At 43.9% G+C, this 20302-nt stretch overlaps 1 protein-coding gene and 1 long non-coding RNA gene across 3 annotated transcripts in view; one reads left to right on the forward strand and one right to left on the reverse strand.

Moving 5' to 3' along the window:
• Positions 1-18936, reverse strand: part of VOPP1 (VOPP1 WW domain binding protein) — a 100268-nt gene extending 81332 nt beyond the window's left edge. Inside the window, exons 1-2 of one of the 2 annotated variants that reach the window (XM_053263728.1) lie at positions 18866-18936; positions 6057-6124 (exon numbers count right to left, since the gene is read on the reverse strand). In XM_053263728.1, the coding sequence (XP_053119703.1) occupies positions 6057-6086 (30 nt within the window). In that variant the 5' untranslated portion in view covers positions 6087-6124; positions 18866-18936. Of the gene's footprint in view, positions 1-262; positions 475-6056; positions 6125-18865 lie in introns of those variants that run through there. The other variant, XM_053263726.1, reaches the window with a different exon arrangement.
• On the forward strand, positions 627-4486 carry LOC128330611 (uncharacterized). Its single transcript, XR_008310177.1, has 3 exons — positions 627-726; positions 3156-3303; positions 4155-4486. It is a non-coding gene; the product is annotated as an uncharacterized LOC128330611 (long non-coding RNA).
• Positions 18937-20302: the final 1366 nt, after the last annotated feature.

A 20302-nucleotide genomic window follows, 5' to 3' on the forward strand; every position in this document is an offset into this window, starting at 1 on the left:
TAATATTGGTATAGGAGCATGCAGTTATGTGATTTCTCGTTAACTCACATGGTGCATGCAGCCCAAACACAGGCTTATCACCCCAGTGGCCTGGAACTGTCAGGGAGTACCCCCAAACCCTTAGACCTCAAAGAGACCTTAATATGACATGGGAATAAACAGTTGTGGATGGTTGAAGACCTTCAAGTGAATAAACAGTTCTATGGGTATAAATAACAATAAAATTGATTTTTAAAAGATCAAAATGCTTGTTGGGGCTTACCTCGAGGAATAGGAAGAGAAGCAATAATATCCCCTGCTGGAAATGGTTCATTTCTTCCTTTCTTGAGATGGTTCCCCCCCCCCCCTGCTTTCTCAGATGCACTTAGAAAGGTGTCAGTACCAGAGTCATCTCCGGAAACATCCTTCCTGCCTCTTTGAGGGCGCAGAAAAGAAGAGACGGTTCAAGGAGCGAATGTGATGGTGAAGATGCAAAGGGTGATAGTCTAATGAGAAGTGGGGAGGGGGTTAACAAATCCTTTGATGGCCGGGCGGGGTGGCGGAGAAAAGATTGGCGGTACGGTCGGACTCAAAACAAAGAGATTCAAGGATATTCTCCCCTCCTTCCAAACAGGGGCGGACGAAACGGGTTTTTGAAATGATCACATTCAGATCAGATCCGCTCACTTTCCAGGAATAGACGAAGGGAATCAGATCAGAGTTGAGGAGTTCCACAACAGCTAGAAGGTACCTCCGGGTTAGCAGCAACTGCTTGAAGCGCACCCTCGGGGCTTGATCTCTCTTCCCTTCCCTCCCGAAGATTGCTGCTGCTGCTGCTCCAGGGGGAATTTCCCAACGCCCAGCAGGGGCGGGCGGGATTATTCTAGAGGCGATCGCCTGGAAGAAGCACAAAGAGAGGCCGGAGCGAAGCCGTTGAAATCGCAGGGCAGGGCTTGAGACTGGAAGGACCCGCCCCCGGGACCGCCTCGCAGGCTTTGCCCCGCGCCTCTCCTCCAGTCCGGGGAAAGCTCCAAACATGGGCAGGGGGAAAAGCGCACGACGCGCAGCGGGGGAGGCACAGCAGCAGCAGGAGGAGGACGACGCAAGAAGGCGAGAGGGGCGGGCAAGTGCGGGAGGGTTGTTGTGGTTAGTAGGGCCGTTCCTGCGGTGGAGCCCCTAATACGGATTAATTGCTCCTTAGAACAGCCGCTTTCTGCTCTCTGTCGCGTTCGCTGAAAGAGTGGCTTTAAGGGAGCGTGTTGTTGTTTTTTTAATTGCTTCCAGCCGTGCAGTGCGTGTTTAATTATAAACGGGTGTGAAGCTGTAACTGGCCCAAACTACAGCTGTTCGGTTTCTAGCTGGGGCTGGGTGGGTCAAGAGAAGAGATTGTGCCACCTTTGAAACAACTACACTGGCCTGCTTCCAAGCACAATTTAAAGTCCTGGTCTTTTACCTTTATAGCTCTTATGGCTTAGGAACGGAGTGCCTGGAGGGCCACTTTTGCCCACACAGATCTGCCTGTGTACTAAGGTTATCAGTGGATGTCCTTCCCTTGGTGCCTCTCTGCTCTCCGAGTTCAGAAGGGGCAAGGGCCTTCTAGGCGATGGCACCTCGCCGTATCTAGAATACTCTTCCCCTGAGAAGCTCTTCTGGCGCCTCTGATATCTCTTTGGTCTCTTCAGCACAAAGACCATTTCATTTTCTCCACCTCTTTATGAAGTGCCATCTGAAAGGATTTTATTTAGTTGTTCTCATGATTTTTGTAAATGCCTGCCTCTGTTTTGATATGTTTGATTTGTTGTTTTGATATATTTTAATTATTCTTATTGCCACCTAGAAAATATATTGCTATAGGGTAAGATATATTTTTAAAAATAAACAAAGCGTAATAAATACACATCTCAGAGCCAGTCTCCAAATTACACTCACCATGTGGAAACCACCAAAACAATTGCTCTTTTTGGTGGTTGATCTCCATCCTGATTTGAATACTTGGAACTACTGTGTATGCCCTCTGCTGGACTTTCTCAGATGGTTGTCACAAACAGCAGGCGACATGGTAAAACTATTCTTGGACTGTTCCACTTCAGCCAGCAGGTAGGAAATAATACTGATTAACACCCCCCCCCCCATTTGAAAAACAAAACTCCATGTACATAGAACATGAAGTATTTAGGAGAAGTCAACTTGAGACACTAGCTTTCTAAGTGTAGAGATATTTTTGGAGAGGGACATGTGAAATGTGACTGTCCACCTACAATCTCAAGTAATACAGCCCAGGAACAGTTTTATCATGTGATCTGTATAGACTAGGCTGGTGATCTTCACTATTTTCAAGTGGGGGCCATTTGGGGGGGGACCCCTTCAGTATGAGCCATTTTATTATTATCTAATATAAATTATTTATATTATAATACAATATTATTTTTATAATAAATTATATAAATATATTATTCACACTGTGCTGACCTTTGCTCATTAATATACTTTTCTCAGTGTTGACAAGGCCCTTCAAAAGAAATGGAACGCTATCCAGCATTCCTTGCACACTTTCAGTAATGGTGCAGGGGCTCAAGAAGGCTCCATTTCCCTTAAATGACTCCAGTGCTGGGCAAAGCGTAGTGGGAGTGGTCATCTCTGCATGATACCAGGAGGACTGTACAGAGTATTCAGCATTGGTGGAAGCCTCACACAGGCCCAATAGACAGTTAATCAGGGGCAGCCACTGGCTTCTGAGCCTTCCAATGAAGAACACACAGGACTAGGCCAGAGCCAGCAGCAGGCAAATTCTGGAGACAGCTGTCATGAGCATGTTAGCGATTTCATCAAGGGTCAACATGAACAGTCAGGAGTCCCAACTAGTTTTAAACGAATGTCTTTCGCCCAAAGCATGCATATAACTTACATGTAAGGAGGCAGGAGAATGCAGACAGTTGGTGGTTCAAATGGAGATGAAATCACAGGAGATACATTATTGCAGATGGAAAGTGTTGGTTCTTGATCCATTAGGTGAAAGGATGGTGGTTTTATTAGCTAAATTGGGATATTCCTAGTACCAGAGAGAGGCAGGGCTGCTTACACAGGATTGGTTGGCTGAGAGCAGACTCTGGCAATCAGTCCCTGGAACCTTGATTCTTGACTGATAAGGTTTGACTAGGTGATTTCTTCTCACACAGAGGGTATACAGGTATACTTGATTAATCTATGGCTAAGGGATTCTTCTAAAGATTAAACGGCTATAAACGGCTAACTCAACGAGAACATGATTCTCTACTGTGTATGCAGTCTAAATCCCTGATGCCCTTGTGGCAACACAACAGTCTGGTAAGTAATTCTAAAAGTTAAACTGGGTTAGGAATCCCTTTGAGATTCAATATAACTTTCCAAAATGCTTTTTATTTTGCATATTAGTTTTCTACTAAATCAAATCTACATATGCAATTTAGCATTTCTAAATATGAAGCATTTTAAATATGAAGAAGCCTATCCATGTATGAATATTGCATTTTAATGTGATAATTTGTGGTTAATAATCATAGCCAAACACTCTACCAGTAAAACTATTATTTTTATTTCTTTAGAATGTATATATATTATTTTCCATTTGTTAAAAATAGGTCTCAAAGAGGTTTACATAGGAAAAGAATTAGAAGAGCCAGTGTAGCATAGTGGTTAGAGTGTTGGACTAGGACAATGTCTTTGTGACGTATGCAGTGCATGCGTGACGCCAGCTTTTACTACTTGTAAAATCAGGAGACAACGGCGGGGGTAGGGTCAGCAGGGAAGAACTCTGCCGCCCCAAAAACGTTTTAGAAAAGTCCAGTGCCGGAGGGGGAAGAGCGGCGGGGGGGTAAGTACTACCCCCCGCCCTTTAAGCCACTCTTCCCCCAGTGCCGGATCACGCCTCCGTGGTTCCGTGCACATCCCTAGTCTACACTTACAAAGATTAGAATCATTCAGGCTGTGGTTTTCCCCATGATACTCTATGGATGCAAAAGCTGGACTTTGAAGAAACAATATAGAAAAAGCATTGATGCTTTTGAACTTTGGTGCTGGAGAAGACTTTTGAGGATACCCTGGACAGCCAGGAAAACAAACAAATGGATCATAGAACAAATCAATACAGAATTTTCACTCGAGGCACAAATGATCAGGCTCAAACTATCATATTTCAGACACATTATGCGAAGACCCAGCTCCCTTGAGAAGTCTATAATGCTGGGGAAAGTTGAAGGAAGGAAAAGAAGAGTATGACCAGCAGCAAGGTGGATGGACTCGATTATGACAGCAATGAATGCACCACTGAGAGACCTTAAAGGCCAAGTTGAAGACAGATCATCCTGGAGAGAATCTATCTATATGGTTGCCAAGAGTTGACACCGACTTGATGGCACTTAATCAGTGCTATCATGGATTTCTCACCAACTGCAGACTACCACCCCACTCATTTTCCAGTACCTGAATATGTTGTTTATTAGTGAATAAATATGCTATTTTTTGATTTAAATATGCTAATTTAAATATGTTATTTATTGGAGAAGGTGAAGAAACCAAATAAGATTGGTGAAGATACCAAATCAAAGCTCATGCTGAGGAGTAATGCTGAGTGCATTTTTAAAACCACTAAGTTCTACAATTGATCCTACAAAACTGGTGCTAGGCCTTAAGTCTTCTATGCTTAAGCATTGTCACGGTCACCATTTACATCCTGAGATTAGTACATAAAATGTAACACCAAAATGACTCCTTTTGATTTAGAATACTAGTATAGGGTGGGAAAGAACAGGGGGCAGGGAGAATGCAGGGTGACTTAAAGCAAAGTTTAAAAAACACACAAACACAAAACAATGTCTACAGAACATAAATAAATACTACCCTAAGTTTGAGATGTTAATAGCGGCAATAGAACAAAAAATACACCAAGCTTTTCAGTTAGGGCTGCAAATTTATATACACACACTTACGTAGGAGAAAACCTGATTGAAACCAACTGTACTTACTTCTAAGTAGGCATGCATAGAATGGATTGCACTTTAAAGCCAAAACCCTTAAATATAACAATAAACAGGTCGGCAGTGATTTACATCAAAATCAAGCTATCCTCTCAGCTGCCCTATAGAGATCCCCTGCTGGCAAAAAACAAAGGCAACATTCCTCAAGGGGATTACTTTTTGTGTAATGCTCTTCCAGCAGGCCTCCTGTGCTTCACTTGCCTTTCTCTAAGTCCAGCAGTTGAACAGAATAGTCACAGCTGGTTTTGCCTCTTAACTCTGCTTCTACAAGGGCTGGAGCTTATCTTTCTTTCTTAAAGTGAAATCTGGGTATCCAGGCAAGCTAATGGGCTAACCGGATGCTGAGGAACTTGCTTAAAATCCAGTAAATACCCAGAAATCTGGGGGAAATGGCAACCTTAGCTGGCATTTTTACTGTATGGTGTTTGCTTAAAATTATCAGGAAAAGATACCATCTAATCTGTAAAATGAATTGGCATTCTTGAACTCTCCTAAATTTAATGTCATTATGCAGAGAAATTCCTAAGCCCTGTGGCATAAACAAGCTCAGTTATCCAAAAATCTTTGGATGGTTTTACATTTTCGCTCATGCTCTAAACATGGAAATTCCAAGTTAAATTCTTAAATTCTGTACCATATAAGCCATAAATAAATTGTATAGTCTCCCATATTACACTGGCTTTATAAATGAGCTTCCATGAAGCCACACTTTACCTTGGTCTTTCAGTTGGACATTGGGCTGGAGAGGGATACATTCAGGCAGAAGTTCAACAGAGACTTCTCTAAAAAGTCACTGGGGGAGCTGCACGTGTGTTTTTTAAACAAGGTCCCACTGGGCATAAATCTCTGGTAGGACAAAACTATCCCGCAAATGTACAGTCAAGCATAAAAAAACACATCAAAATACTGAACTTGAAAGTTAAACATAAAAAGGAAGAGAGAGAGAGATCAACTAAATATTAAGTATAATTCCAGTAAAGCAAATATCAAAACACTATTTCTACAATGGAAAATAAAATAAGGACATCCAGGAAAATTCCGACCAAGAAGAGGATGCATTCCTACCTGCAAGGGGAAAGATACAGTGAACTCCATTATCTTTTCTCCTGATCAAGAAGGGGATGCATTCCTACCTGCAGTGGAAAAGATGCAGCAAACATAACAGCCCTGCTGGATCAGGACCAAAGCCTGCCCTAGTCCAGTGTCCTGTGGCCCACCAGATGCCTCTGAGAAGCCCACAGATAAGAGGTGATGGTATGTCCTCCTACAACTGGTATTTAGAGGCTTTATTTATTTATTTCTGTTCTGCCCCATCGAACAGCTCTGGGCAGTTTAGAAAACCAAAAGCAAAATATAATCATTTAAAAATCAAATTTAAAGCCATTATAAAATCTAAACAATTCTAACACAGTTTAAAACAGTTAAAACAATTAAAAAACCCTGGAAGGAAAGACACCCCCCCCAAAAAAGTGTTAAAGGTTCTCTTAAAGGTCAGTAATGTTTCTAAACCACAAATTTCTGCAGGGAGTGCATTCCACAACCCAGGAGCAGCTACAGAAAAAGCCAGATCCTGAGTCACCACCAGACACATCAGTGGCAGCTGGAGATGGACCTCTACAGATGACCTCAACATGCAGTGAGGATAATACAGAAGAAGGCATTCTCTAATGTAACCTAGATCTAAGCCATTCAGGGCTTTAAAGCTAATAACCAAGACTTTGTATTTTGCCCAGAAACATCTCGGCAGCCAGTGCAGCTGTGTAAGTACAGGAATAATATGGTCTCTCCAGGTTACCCTGGAGACCAATCTGGCTGCCGCAGTTTGAACTAACTGAAGTTTCCAAACTGCGTACAAAGGCACCCCTATGTAAAGGGCATTGCAATAGTCAAGCCTAGAAGCTACCAGCTGTTGCACCACTGTTTTGAGATGGTTCTCATCAAAGAATTAGATGCAGCTGTTGAGTCAGCTGAAGCTGCTAAAAGGTGCTCCTAGCCATAGCCTCCACCTGAGATACCAGTGTGAGGTCTGGATCTAAGAGCACCCCCAAATTGCATACATGTTCCTTCTTGGGGAGTTTAACCCCATCTAGAACAGGAAGATCTATCCCATCCCTCAAATTCCAATCTCCCACAATGAGCACCTCTGTCTTGCTTGGATTCAGCTTCAATTTGTTATCCCTCATCCAGCCCATTACTGCCCATAGGCAGGCATTTAGGGAGTGAATGCCACTTCCTGAGGATGATTGATTGATTGATGATAAGGAGAAATAGATTTGGGTGTCATCAGCATACTGATAACACCCTGCACCAAATCTCCTGATGACCTCACACAGTGGTTTCATGTAAATGTTAAAAAGCATATAGTGATTAAACATTAGAACAGAATAACTAAATTGGGTTCTCAATGAGCTTCTGGCACATTTTATTGGCTATTAAGCAGAACTTAGCCATATTATAAGATATTGAATCATTCTGGTGGGCTAAGAAATAATCAAGATAAAAAGAATCTGTGCAATCTGGATGACAGATAATAAAGGGGGTTATATATTTATGCCATATATCTCGATAAAATTGGCAATAAAGGAGCACATGTGCTGTTGTTTCGATATCTCCCAAATTACAGTGACAAGTACATTCTTTATAGGGGATTTTTTTTGATATCTTGCTTCTACAACTGCTGTCTGTAGAGCATTACATTGTGCCTGCGTCAAGGCTCTACGGTACTTTGGCACTGTTATCAGGTTTAGATATCTAGCAGGGTTAAAACACAGAACTTGGTTGCCCAAATGGACATGAACAGGAATAGAGCCCTGGTCAGTTTGTCGCTCCATATCATATATTCTTTGTCTAAGGTTAGCCCTGGCATTTTCATACCCCAGAATTGTCAATGCAGAGCAGGAAAAAACTTAGTAATGCATCCTTTCCTCTAACTCTCTTTTCCATCTCGAGTGGTAGGTATCTAATAGCCCAGATGGAGCTAAACCTTTGGGATGAAAAAGCCAGAATTCAAAGATGTTAATCCATACTCTGGCCTCTATTATGAGCAGTCCTGCTTCCAGATGGAGGACAGCACTAGGCATGTACTGGGGTTCTTGGGAAATATTCCTCAGGAATTTTGATTGTACAGATTCCACCTTGGAAAAATTAGAATACAAGCCATGTTGTGCTCCATATAGGAGCTGTGCTTGTACTTTGGCAGAAAATCTTTTTATTGCGGAGGGGATAAATCGAGTGCCCCTGGAACGATGGAATGATTGAATAACTTGTGCAGTCTTGTGTGCATTCTGTGATATATATTCTCTATGCACACACCTTCTGCCTGAGGCCTGGAAGATTACACCAAAGTATTTTAAGTACTTGACTTGTTCTAAACTATGCCAATTTAGTGAACAATTCTGGATCTTTGGTCTCTTCTCAAACACCAGTATCTTAGTTTTGGTATAGTTTATTTCTAAAGATTGTTCATCACAGTAGCTGGCAAGGGAGCGTAACGCCCTTCTTAGGCCTATCGGAGTTTGCGAAAGAATAATAGTCATTATACACACACTGGTAAAAACAGTCAGGCCCCGTTCTAACATAGCGTGAAACCTATGTGTGATGAAGCTGTGGTTAATCTGTGAAGCTGAGATCCATGTCACAGATGATTGACCAACTGGGGTTTGGATACCTCCAGCTTCTGTGCAGAGGAACCCTTCCTTCTTCTTCCTAGTCCGCCCGGCAAGCTCAATTCCACTCATGTCGCCAGACAGCGGGCAAGGCATCAGCACGCTAGTGCAGCTGCAACCACTGGCCACAATGATAGAGGGGGCATGCTCATCGTGATTGTGCCATTTTGGCAGTGTTGGCCCACCCTTGGCAGGGCAAAGACATTTTAACTCTTTCCTCACACTGCTCACACCAGCGCCTTCCACAGTTGGGGAGGAAGGGTCATGTGGTCCCGCTCTTTCCTCCCCTGGGAAGAGAGGATTGGGTACACTGTCAAAGACAGATTACACAAGCAACCACTCTACTTTTTTTCCTATGTTTACAGAAGTAATGACCATTTGTGACACACCCACACCATCCCACTCTGCAGCACATATGCCATAAGATGGTTGACCCCCCCCCTCCCCATTTCTCCAGGGACCTCTATTTTTGCCTCTGCCTAGACCCCCATACCTATCCTGTGCATGAGTGATTATGGATGGATAGATAGGGTGAGACTGCTAGGAAGAGGGTGAGATTAGTTAGGATTTGCCCCTTTAGTTTTTGGTAATATTGCTCTATTTTTTGGATAAGTTGGTAGGGGAAGCGGGGCCTAGCCCCTTCCCCTGGGTGCTTGATCTTAGCCAAGCTTCATGAGAAGAACCATCCAGCTAGAGGATTAAATTGCATAAGAGATTCCTCTTATGCAATGAAGATGGATCTTGCTTCTGAATTGACCATTCTCTCATGAGAGTGCCCAGCAATAGAGACATGCATGCAGCCTAGAAGGCTTTTACCTCCTGGCCCAGTTTAGTTTCACCAAAGCCCCGGGAAAGGTCCCCTGGCAACATCCCTCCTGGTCCCAGTGACTGCCAGGAACAAAAATATAAATGCTCCTTAAAAGGCTCTGGTCTCCCCACATGCTCAATTTTGCTGCTCACAGTCACCTGGCTGGCCAGGGACCATTCAAATCCATGACTGTCCCATCCCAGAGTGCCCTGCGTTCTCTGATTTGCATTCACCACATCATCAGGCCCAGCCAGTACTGATTAGCCTGGGATGTGGGATTCATTCCCAGTCTCTCCTTGTCTGCCTACCCAGCCTGGAACCACTTGAACACCCAAAGAGGCCCTGACCACTTTTAAGTATGGAAGGGCTGAGTAGAAGGGGGAATGTGTGGAGTATGTGTTCTATTGTTAACTGGTGGTGCCAAAAGCCTGCAGTCAAATAGAGAGCTGAAACACTAGTGTTTCTGTTTTCTCTGATGGACTGTCCCTCTCATGAAAAGGCTAATGCCCCAGCCTGCAAGCTGGCGTGAGGAGAGTGTGTTGGGTCTTTCTCACTGCTTTGCCCAGGTCTGCAAGCCTGGTGGCACCCTTGGTTACAGTGAACCAATCCCCAGGATCCTTTACCTGCCTTAACATACATATTCCCTCCTAGGAAGTCAACAAGATTTGCTCCTGGAGTACCAGACAAGCAGGCCCGGCCTTTCTGTGGTCCGGCAATTGATGTCTTCCCCTAGGATTCTTGGGCATGTTCCTTGGTCTGGTTCCCCCGTTCCTGCTCCTTTGTGTACATTAAGGCCAAAGAAACCACACTCCATTGTTAAGCTCTCAGAGCCCCAGGAATGGGGTGAGATCAGGTGTTAAGTCAATGAAAGGGCTCCTTGCATGTGTGTTTATTTTCCTTTAAATAAAAAAGGATGTTTTAAATAAGTGCTTTCCTCAATGCCTTTCCATCCCTTTAAATGCAAGAACTGCAGGGACATGGCATCCCTGTTGCCAAGCAGTGGCAGGAGGAGCATGGGGACGGCAGAGGGCAGGGCATCATCTCCGAGAGGAAGCCAGCGAGAAATGTGGCTGACCTAGAACTGACAAATTTCTGGGCTGCTCTCAGCTGGCCTCTCTGGTAGTGGGAGGAGCTTGCGCGTGAAATCCAGGTTATGGCAGGCAGCACAATTCAGATGACACAATCCTGCCTTATCACCTTGGATTTCAGCAGCAAAACTCACTTCAAACTGAGGGTTCAAATTCAGGTTTGGGAGCAAAAACGGAGCCGTGGTTGGGTCTCGTAACCGTGGCTTCACGCTTTTGGATGAGCACAAATTCAAATCCCTGGCTCGTTTACCTCCAGTTTGGCATTATGTCAGAACCAAGCCTCAGTCTTCATACCAGCCTGCTACATGTTCTGCTATATATGCCCTTCTCAGCTTTTGTTCTACGACAGCTAATTGAGCAACCCTATAGGTGGCATACTTATCATTGTTGCACATCTTAGTATTCTACTGTCTCAAGCCATTTATCTCTGCTTTGCTATCCCCACCAGTTATAACAACTGACAACCGTTGTCTCTTGAGAGCTGAATAAACAGTGCAATGAAACAAAGATGACCAATATCTTCAAGAGGCTTGGACCCATAAACACATCAGCACTGGCAGATCGAGTAGCAATATGATATTTATTTTTATTTTATTTATTTATTTATTACATTGTATATCCTGCTCTTCCTCCAAGGAGCCCAGAGTACTACATACTTAAGTACTACATACTTAAGTTTCTGCTCACAACAACCCTGTTAAGTAGGTTAGGCTGAGAGAGAAGTGACTGGCCCAGAGTCACCCAGCAAGTATCATGGCCGAATAGGGATTTGAACTCGGGTCTCCCCGGTCCTAGTCCAGCACTCTAACCACTACACCACGCTGGCTCCCACTATCTATCCCAATATGATAGATATTGGGAGTCCAGCATCTGAAATCTTATGAAAGTAAAAGCTTTGAATTCCTTCCAGTTCCAACTCCAAATTCAAACATTAAGAAATTCAACCTGGAGCCAACAACAACGGCTTGGAACCAAAGAATCATGTATGGAAGGAGAAAAAGTATTAGCACCGTTCTGTGAATTCTTGTGGAAGTACTAGTGCGAGACTTCTCACAATACAATAAAGGAAAGATTGTGCTGTCGAGTCGGTGTCGACTCCTGGCGACCACAGAAAGTACGAATAGGAAAATGGTGAAGATTTATATACTACTCTTCAATAAAAGTTCCCAGAGCAGTAAAAGTACAAGAATATACAGGCAGAATTGCATTAAGTTATGAGAAACATGGTGGAAAAGGAAGGTGTGAGGTAATTCTGAAGCAGTTAGTAACAGAATGTGAACTCTCAGGGAAGTGGGGGAGGGGAGACATATTGGGAAAAGCAGGTGGGTAGTTATAGCAGTACTAGTGTTTGTAAGCCCGTTGGATAACGGGGGCTAGTGGAGCTGTGCGCTCCGGACCCCCGCCGCCATTCCCCCTTCCATGCGTTCGTGCCTGGCCTGTTCTGGGCATGCGTGAAGCGCATGCCCAGAACAGAGCAAGGCAGCCACGAACGCCGGCACCCGGCGGCCATGTTAGGCGGCCAGAAGTGGCCGCCCCAAAGAAGCCGGGTATGCGGCGGCGCGGCCAGGCCTCGGCCATGGCTCCGCCGCGCCGCGTCCTCTGGCCGAGGTGACGGCTTCGCCGCCGCCTTGGCCAGTGTCCCCCGCCGCCGCTTACCCGGCTTCTTCAGGGCGGCCGCTTCTGGCCGCCCAACATGGCCGCCGGGTGCCAGCGTTCGCGGCTGCCTTGCTCTGTTCTGGGCATGCGCTTCACGCATGCCCAGAACAGGCCAGGCACGAACACACGCTTGGTGTCCGTCTACGGACGGACACCAAGCGTTTTATTAGAGAGGATGGGGGGAAAGCACTGTGTGGGATTATTTCTGAGAAAGCCTGCCCATTATTGCAGCATCCTTTTCTTACATCTCCCCTACTTCTCCCTCCTCTCTTCTCTGTCAGGCAGAGAGAGAGACTCCCTCACAGAATTACCTCACATTTCTCTCAGTTGACAGGGTCCTGCAGATGCAACACATAAACGCACAAAACTCCCAAATGCACAATCTATTTTATGCACACCCAAATGCACACCTATTTTATACATTTGTTACATAGAGAGAAACCTAAGACTTGGAACTGCTTCATCTCATGTTAGATGGCTTGCTTCTTAGTCTATTTTTGTAACTTCTGCTTGCATCTGCTCTGGATCCATATTTCACAAATATTGTAGTGTGAGCCCATTTTAGCAAGACATTCAGATGTCTAATTCCCCTTTCAACTATCATTGGTCTGCTCCAAAAGGCATTTCTTAGGTAGCCCTGGTGTCCTCCACGCTCCAGAGTTTAAGCCAAGATGAAATAGTTACAAGATTATCTTGTGACACGGACTCAGTTGGCTCACTTCTTTGAGCTGTGAGACGTTTCAAGAGTTTGCAGACAGCTTGAACTTTTGTTTTCTTTTGGATGGGAGCTCACAGAGGCTTATGATATATTTGGATTTGGTTGGTTGGTTGACATAAATATAAAGGTTGACTGTCAGATCATGCTGAAAGATAGCAGATCATTCCTTAGACTGTAGCAAGAGGTCACATCACTTTCCAGAGAGCCAGCCATTACGTCCTAAGGTGGCTTTATCCTTAGCCATCTCATCCCAAGTTCTCACCACAAATCCTTCTTGAGTCTGACTCTGCTAAAAGCTGCCTACTCTCTCTTTTTTTTAACCGATACCTACAGGGGAGGGGTGATGTATTAATTCTGCTTCTTCCCATCAGGCTGTGCTGCAAGGCAGGAGGAACTTCATAACCACATCTCCCTTCAAAGGTGATAGCAGCTATTAACAGAGCCGTCAGATAGTGATTAACGTACAGAATAACTGGCCAGTCAGCTAACGATTCCAAATTCACAGCAATATATTGTGGTTGGTGCTGGCATGTTGAGCAGTGAGAAATCCAGCTGTCCTGACACACAATCTTGGATTCATACTAGATTCTGCTTATCCTTTAAAAAATAGCACAAGCAATATGATATCTTGTTTTCTTTCCCCCAAAAATATAAAATCTTGTGTACGAACAAGATGATGTAGAAAACAAAGATTATACAGGCTGAAAATGCTTGAGAAACCAGCTATCATATTTTCCATGTCTAGCTAAAGAGGAGATAACACTCTAGGGTGTGCGATCTGGATTCACTCCAGTATCTGCTTACCCATAAAAGTGGTGCAAGCACACAAGATGTTGCTTTATTTTTTTTCCCTGTGTGGAGCATGAGATGATATATCGGCAGGGGATGTTGGGAGGTAGGGCTTGGAGCAGCTCAACTGAACATATTCTGTGTGGCCTCAAGAGGCAGTGATTGCTCCAAGTCTTCAATAATGGATGATGCAATGGACTCTTGCTGTATTTGCATTTACGTTACCTGCAGTTTGTTTGTTTGCAGGCTGTAGACTCCAGAGGAAAGAGTTGTGGCACACAAGGACAAGGCAGTGGAGTTAAATCAGGAATATTAACAATTTAATAAGATCAATATTATTTACAGAGAGGCTAGTACAGTCTAACTCCAGTGCTCTTGCTGCTGGCTGTTTGTTAGTCTCGCCTCTACTCCAGGACTAGAATAAAAGTAACTAAAGCACCATTCAAAAACTGCCCTGGATCAATGGATGGATTAACCAAAAACACCACACAAATTAACTTCTAACTGCATCTGTTTCTTCAAGGAGAAAACTGATACTTAAAGACAAAATATTCAAAATATTCTACATATGTACCTTGGGGTTAGTAAGATTTGCGCAGGGAGTTAATACAGAAAGATCTCCAAATGCATAATGGAAATGCAGAGTTTGTTCCAAATATAAAACTTGCAATGGGTACTTTTTAATTATATAACATGTCTTTACAATACATTATACAAGATTCCCCTCACATTTAGGTTGTAGGCAGGGGCCTGGCTATTCAGTTGTAAGACTGGAGGCAGACAAAACTGCTGTTATCTGGGCAAAGAGGCACCTTTTAAAATGGTGATTCGCTTCTGTTTAGCAAGGGGGAGCCAGTTAGGCTTAGGGTTCCAACCTCAAGTACAGTGTCTTTCCAGTGGCTGTTGCTGGAGTCCTGCTTGAGTTTCTTTTTAGAATGTGAAGAAACACTTTTTGAGACATGGAAACCTTTTGGCACAGGAAATCCCTTTTGAGACAGGGAACTATGTTCTTATACACTTTCCAAATCACTTTGAGGACTTGTTCTTTGTGAAAAGTGGTATATAAATAATGCTGATAATGATAAATAATTTTTAAGAGGGGAAACAGTTTGAAAGAGACTTCACTTCCCATAGTGTATACTGTACACTTTTTATTTGTCCCACTACAGAGCACCAGCATTTCAAAGATGCAGATAGAAACATTTGTATGCTTAATGCAGTATTTTATTTTGTTGTAAACCGCCCAGAGACGTAGGTTTTGGGCGGCATAAAAATATGTTTAAATAAAGAAATATCACAAAGGATGCCTGTGCATCCCATGCCCCAACATTTACATACAACATCTCTCTGCCTGCTGTACACTGTATTTATTCACTCTCCAAAGAGTGATGATACAAACATACTTGACATAGCAGACTATGGGGCTATTCACACATGCGTGTAAAACTGGGCTAAGAGAGCCCAGTAGAGTTGCCAGCTGTCCAGCACTGTGTGGGATGTCCCGACTTTCAGTGGGGAAATGCTTGTCCCATTCAGGACGCATTTTCTCCCACTTTTTCTTGCCTTAATTTTTAAAAAAAAAAAAAACATTTAAAGCTGGCTCTGAGCAGTGGTGGAGCAGGACAGCAGCAAGAGCTCTCCCACTTCCCAAACAATGGGAAATGAATGGCTGCTCTCTGGGGGAGGGCAGGGCAGGGGACAGGGCTAGCTGGGGTGGGCGGCGTGCTGGCGAGTGGTGATAGCCACACACTGCTGTTAAAAAGGCTCTGCTGTACTCCCTCCTGTCTCCTGTCCTGGAGTACTCACCGCCGCAGCTGCCAGTCACTGACTCCAGCAGGAGGAGGGAGGGAGGGTGAAGGACTCCCTTCCTAAGCCCTGCCTTCTTCCAAATGAGGCAGACAGGCCAATTTCACGCTTCTGCAAATGTGCAGTGACTGGCGGGCGGGCAGCACAAAAGAAGAAGATGGGGCAGGCGGGGAAGGAAGAAGAGGGCAGGCAGGGGGCAGGTGGAGAAGAAGACAGGCAGGGGAAGAATATCGCAGGGTGGGCAGGTAAAAAAGCGGCAGCAGCGGGGGGTGGGAATAGAAAGCAGCAGCGGTGGTGAACTAGGGACGCATATGCCCTGCGCCAGATCAGGTCTAATAATCTGAGCACATCCCCACATTTCATATGAATATCCACTCACTAAACTGATGAAAATGTAACATAACATCTCAGAACAAACAGGAACAAGATGGTACAGGAAATATTTTTAATGTATTTCCTTGAAAAAAATAATTTGGCTAGAAAACAGGCCGTATTATATTTTTTGTACTACATAACAGAAAAGGCAGTCCAGCAGCAAATGTCCATGGGATGGAAGCAGAGAGAGAAACCTTGTTATTCTACCATGATCTCACCTTGTTTTCATGTGAACTCAAGTTGATAAGCCTGCACACACAATCATAGAAATCAGAGCATGCAAAGGCCTACCAGACTCCCAATTATAGACTGGTATAATTAGATGCTGGGCTTGCTTCACGCTGAGGTAAATCACTATTAATCTGAATGGATTCAATGGAGTTGCAAGAGGAATAAAATGGTGTGAGAGGAAGATCCAGATTTATTTTCTAATTAGCCCCTTATTTAAAGTAGTACTAATTTTCTGCTGCTGCCACTATCATGAATCTTCTGCTTGCTTCCCCTTACCTCTAGCCCTTTTAGCTTGAGATGCTCATTAAATGCTGGAAAATGCCTTTGTTCTCCAAGAGTTATAAGCCCAGGGTTTAGCTCATGCCCTCCAGCAAACTGCATCTTCTTTTGATTCGGTAAGATAGGAACATGAGGTAAAATGTCATTCCACAAAGAAATAAACACACAATGTGCCTCAACATTTGAATTATTATTTTTTAATGGCAACACAGGTGCCAGTGCATTACAGTGTTGGAAGACTCCTGGCTTGTAAAAGCAGCCCTGGTTCTTGAGGAGAGTTCAATCAATTTCAATCAGGGGGTTGCTAATCAATTTGCTTGGTTCATTGTGATAGGCTGCATTCCACAAACAGAGTTGCTAAAATGGTTTTTTAAATTACATATAATGTGGCAGATAAAGGCATGCTGAGTCCTTCTGTGTATTTTGAAACAAATTATCATTTGCAGACCATTATCATTTCATGACCAGAAGATTGCAGATCTTCTGGTCATGATTTTAAACCTATATTTTGAAGTGTTTGTGGTGAGTTTACATTGGGAACACGAATGATGTATTGCCTTTTGTTGTCCTGAAGGTGTCCTAAGTGGCAAGTTGCATGTAGACTCCAGTATTAAGAAGGGGGAAAACTAAGTTGGTGCATATAGTTCAGTGTTTCCCAAACTTTGGGGAACTTGAAGCACATTTTTTCTAGATTATAATTGGAGACACACTTCACTGTCATTCTAAAACATCCATACATATTTTATTGCTCAGCTTCCAGAGTGATGGGTAGATATTTTCTTTTGAGGTGTAAGAAAGCCCAATTAATATTGCCTCCTGACATCACACCCTCCTTCTTTGCCCAGTCAGAGCCCAGGACTGGAACCATGCTTTGCAGGCCAGAGGCGTATCTAGGGAAAATAGCGCCTAGGGCAAGCACTGAAATTGCGCCCTTGTCCAAACAGGAATGATGGGACTTGTAGTCAACAATATCTGGAAATCCCTGTTAAAAGGAACACTGTACCATCTAGGCATGGTTGTTGATCAAAACCTGAAAACATGAGCCATCTCTGTAAAAGACTTAGAACAACAGTCAGGAGTTATGGGAGGATTCCAAGTGTCATTTTCTCTGTCTCATATCATGCTTTTTAAAAAACATGATTCTGTCCTAGACTAGAGGATCACCTGCCCAAATAGCTACTAGCAAAAGAGGGGAAGAAGAAGGTGGTAGTGGTGGGGTGTGTGTGTGTGTGTGTGTGTGTCTATAAACCAGTGCATGATTCCTGCCAGCCTTTGTCTTATGATGACTGTTGGCTCATGATGGGGTATATGTGCACTCACCACACAAGTGCTTACTTTGACACCAGGAGGGAGAAGGATACATTAGTTTGCCACACAGAGGAATTTTCAACTGGAGCAGACAGCCAAGTTCTGCCAGGGCCAAAACAAGCCCCTGCCCGACTAAGAAATCATTGTAATTTGCCCCTTCCCATCACAAGCAGTGTGCTGTTCTTTTATTATTGATTCTAAATCTCAGATATCCCAGTCATGGATGGAAAATTCAAGGTCAGTTTACAGGAGACACATTTTCTACATGGAAGTTTCTTCTGTGCAGGTGTTGTGCAGAAACCCATGTGTAGTGACTGCCAGGGGCATAGCAAGGTTGGAATGGGCCAAGATGAGATTTTAAAATGGGCCACCAGCCCCTCAATGTCCAGGGCCTCCACACACCCCAGGCCCCCAAGGATTTAAGTCTGATATTTCAAAATAAGTATGCTGCCTGGAAATACATTTCACTGAATACACACACAGACACTTCACAATATATAGTGATATACATTGAGTAGTATATATTTGTGCTACTTTTAATGCCTAGAACACACCAGAAACACTAATTATTAAAATGGCCTCCTCGCTGCAGATTAGCAAAGGAGACTTTCAACCATGCAGGATAAGCCTATGTTTGTTTTCTCAGAATTCTTGAACAAATTCAGTAAAGTTTGATTGCAGGAGATTTTTCACATGAGGCTTTTAAAGCCCTTTAACACACATCTCCTCTGGAATGGAGGTTCTGCATTTACATGTTGGCCAGATGTACCCTGAAGTCCTGTGAGTTATTGGAGAGCAGTTCACACACAAGAAAAATAAAATAAAATAAAAGCACAACACATGCTTCACAGTTCTCACTCAGACCTTCTGGGTTGCAAAACAACTTGAACATAAGTGCATTTATACATGAATGAATGAATATAATATTGTTTGTTCCAGAAGTTTTTGTAATTTTCTACCATGAAACAAGCAACAGGCCTTTTTAGATAGTAAAAAGCCAGAAATTTAAAGCCAGAAATTTTTCAATCTGTTTTAAATTAAATATTCAGAGACTTCTCAGTCTCCCCCCCATATCAAAGCCCTATGGCAAGCAGATCCCTATATACCTGGGGTGGGGGGAGGGTAACCACAAAAATGAATTCACAGTCTACCTTGCAAAAGCTGTGTTGGATGGTCTGGGCAGAGAGTCTGCTGCAGAGAACTCTTCCATCCTGTCTCCTTCCTGGCTTGCGGGGGAATGCCAAGTTCAGGCTTCAGGGAGGCCTACACGGAGGCCTCTCTGGAAGCCCCGCCCACCTGCCAATCAGCTGAGAGGCGGGGAGAGAAGAAGAGCTCTCTGCAGTTTGCAGGCTGCTTGGATCCTAGGCCAGAGCCGGAGGATAAGGCAAGCAGGATGGCAAGTGGCTGAGGGGCCCGGCCGGTGGGCAATGGGGTGGGGGTGGCAGGAACTGGTGTGGTGCCCCCTCCTCAGTGGCGCCTAGGGCACGTGCCCTGGCTGCCCCCCCAAGTTCCACCCTTGAATGCAGGTGGTGTGCCTTTCTCTTGACAAGATGCATCCTTTCGTGCCTCGTTGCAGGCACTGTCATGGTTAGGTGTGCAGTGACTTGTGATATCCATGCTGAGATCTGATTTGGCAATTTTGCTGAGCCAAGGCAAAGGGATGTGTATTAGTTGCTAGGCAACAGCAAGGGACTTTCAGCTGCTGTTTTGTTGGCTCCCCGACCCCTGGGCCAAATATCCCATTTAGTTTTGGAGTTGGCCCTGGGCTGGCATATATTGATACAGACATGAACTATTCTCTATCAGAAGAAAAGAGAGAGAGAGAGAGAAACTATTTGCTAAATGTGCTTTCAAAATTCAGCCATCTGGTCTTGGCAAAATAAGGAAATTCTATAGAAGTAGTTCCGTTTTTATTAAGGGGCATCCAAAACAGTCATATCTCCTGGAGCTGTTTATTTCTCTTAAGTTAAAACAATTAGTAGACTAAATGTTGGTCACTCTGGCCAGGAAATTGAATCCTTTTAAGAAAATCAATGTATGACCATCCAGTTAGCATGTTAATAAAATGTAATAATGGTGTCAGGATTACAGAAACTCTCTCTTCACTTTTAAAAGGAAACTGACATTGAAGATTGGATGATATTCCTGAATCATTGCCAGAGTATCAAGCTTGTTGCCTAGAGCTGTCTGAATCAGGCGCACCATTTGTCTGAAACATCACCTCTTTGCATTAGTGCATTCATGGGCACAGCACTCCCATGGTGATGTGTTGTTCTAGGTGCAAACACTCAGCCCAATGTATCCCATTAAGAAGGCATCTTCTGTTGATTCTAATGATTCTTCTCAGTGCATGCACAATGTGCCTCAAGAGCAAACATATTCTTGTCCTTACACTTGACCATCTTTAAGGGCTGTTAGAGATGGCCAAGGACAGGCATTCGACCACTGAGTTGTGTAGCTAATGCAGTGGTCCCTGCATTGCTGTCTTATTTCATTGTCATATCAAATCTAACATCTGCAGTGACAAGTGCTCTCTTTCAGGCTTTCCTTCTTCTCTCTTCTCCAGCAGAAAAACAGCCTGGAGGCTA

This window comes from Hemicordylus capensis, chromosome 6 (genome assembly GCF_027244095.1).
Source record: "Hemicordylus capensis ecotype Gifberg chromosome 6, rHemCap1.1.pri, whole genome shotgun sequence".
NCBI lineage: Eukaryota > Metazoa > Chordata > Lepidosauria > Squamata > Cordylidae > Hemicordylus > Hemicordylus capensis.